This window comes from Sus scrofa, chromosome 9 (assembly GCF_000003025.6).
Source record: "Sus scrofa isolate TJ Tabasco breed Duroc chromosome 9, Sscrofa11.1, whole genome shotgun sequence".
Classification (NCBI taxonomy): Eukaryota; Metazoa; Chordata; class Mammalia; order Artiodactyla; family Suidae; genus Sus; species Sus scrofa.
This window is the reverse complement of record NC_010451.4, coordinates 3,980,666-3,982,741: the sequence shown is the minus strand read 5'-3', so window position 1 is coordinate 3,982,741 and position 2,076 is coordinate 3,980,666. Positions and strand designations below refer to the sequence as shown.

Below are 2,076 nucleotides of genomic sequence, written 5' to 3'. Positions count from 1 at the left end.
CTATTCTTATAAAATCCATGACTGCCATTATTACCTGTATATTATCAATATAATTCATAAAATGAATGTTGGCTTCAAAGACTACCCAGCCTGGGAAGTGTCCCAAAGGGCAATCCCATTTTTTATCGATAAGGAGAATTACAAATACAAATAAAACACTCAAGAACCCTCCTAAAACGTTAAGAAAATATCTTACATAGATACAGTAGAGGAATGTTGTAGCGAGCCAACATCAATGACTTGGTTAAACTTGATGGAGAAAAAGAAGAGAAAGCACTGGAATATAAATCCAGAATTATCAATAAATTTTCCCACTGTGGTTGCAAAAATAGCTCATGAAAAATATAATAATTGTGTGAGATCACAGGTGAGTCTCTTCTTTGCCATTTTTCTGTCATCTTCTGTCTAATTTCAGGAGTCTGAATCTTTGCGCTTTACTCACCCCAGAGGAGCTTTATGACATTGTCTCGGATCTGCTTTGTCTTTACTCCATAAACAATGGGATTCAGAGTTGGGGGAAGAAGGAGGTAAAGATTAGCCACAATGATGTGAAGAGAAGGGGGGATGGTGTGTTCCCCAAAACGGTGGGTAAAGAAAGTGAAGAAGGCTGGAACGTAAGTGATGATGATGGCAGATATATGGGCAGTACAGGTGCCGAAGGCCTTTTGCCGAGCATCTGTGGATGAGAGGCTGACCACTGCCCGGAGGATCATGGTGTAAGACACAGATATACAGAAGATGTCAAACACTCCAATCAGGAGAGCAACCAAAAGACCATAGATGACATTGATCTTGATACTAGCACAGGATAACTTCACCACTGACATGTGGTCACAATATGTATGGGAGATAACATTGCTTTGGCAGAAGGGCAAGCGCTTGACCAAGAATGGAAAAGGAATCATCAGCAACACACCCCTCAGGAAGGTGGCAAGCCCAGCTTTGGCAATAACAGGGTTAGTGAGGATGGTGGCATATCGCAAGGGGTAGCAAATGGCCACATAGCGGTCCAGAGCCATGAGCATGAGCACACCAGACTCCACACCTGTGAACCCATGGACAAAAAACATCTGTACTAAACAAGCATTGAAGTCTATTTCCTTAAGACGGAACCAGAAGATGCAGAGTGCATTGGGCAGAGTCGTGGTGCAGGTAAGGAGGTCAATGAGGGAAAGCATTGCCAGAAAAAGATACATCGGGCGATGTAGGGACTCTTCGTGATGAATGAGGTACACGAGGCCGAGGTTTCCCACGAGGGAGATGATATACATTGTGCAGAATGGGAGGGAGAGCCATACGTGTACTCTTTCCAAACCAGGAATTCCATTCAGAATAAAAAATTGGGGGGGCACATATGAATTGTTGGAAACCAGCATGGCTAACTCAGTAAAGAACTTCTATTTTTCCATCGATCTCTATCCTGAGGAGAAGAAATCTAAAAAATAGAAATTTAGTTCCCTAGATCATCCTTGAGAAGGCAGACAACTCTGTAACAGAATTACATTTGTAATAGTACCAACAATTTTGAATTAGAGTGATTATGAAAATATACAATATATGGAATAACAGTATATTACAGGAAATATTTTTAAAGTTTATAAATGATCTAAGCGTAATTTTAAAGCTGTAACCACAAAGTTGTAGTGTTTGTTTTGTCATCAAGTAGAAGAAGAAACTGAGTCAAAGGAAGCTCAAATAATGTCAAATGTCACAAAACTAGATTCAGGGACAGAAATAATATTCATATATGGCTCTAAAATTCCTGTAATGCCTTTACCCTACATCCTGGTTTGACAGAATTTGTAGCTTATGATAGCAAGTTATAATTGCATGAAAATAGCCCAGTATTTATTACATTAATTTTATGCAGCAATATATGCTGGTATGGTTATGCATTCAAAATAAGATCTCATTCAAATTTCAACTCTTTCTATGCTAACTGTATGACCGCATTCGTAAAGCCTCAGCTGATCATCTATAAGGCAAGGCTAATGATCCCAACCTCAAAGATTCTGGGAAAAATCAGAGCTCCCTGGTGGCCTATCCATTTAAGGACCCCAGATTGTCACTGATGTG

The 2,076-nt window shown here is 39.9% G+C and overlaps 1 protein-coding gene across 1 annotated transcript; it reads right to left on the bottom strand.

The window, feature by feature from the left end:
• LOC110262327 (olfactory receptor 52N5-like) lies at window positions 435–1,376 on the bottom strand. The gene has a single exon (XM_021102723.1). It carries the CDS (start codon window positions 1,374–1,376, stop codon window positions 435–437), a length of 942 nt encoding a protein of 313 aa, XP_020958382.1.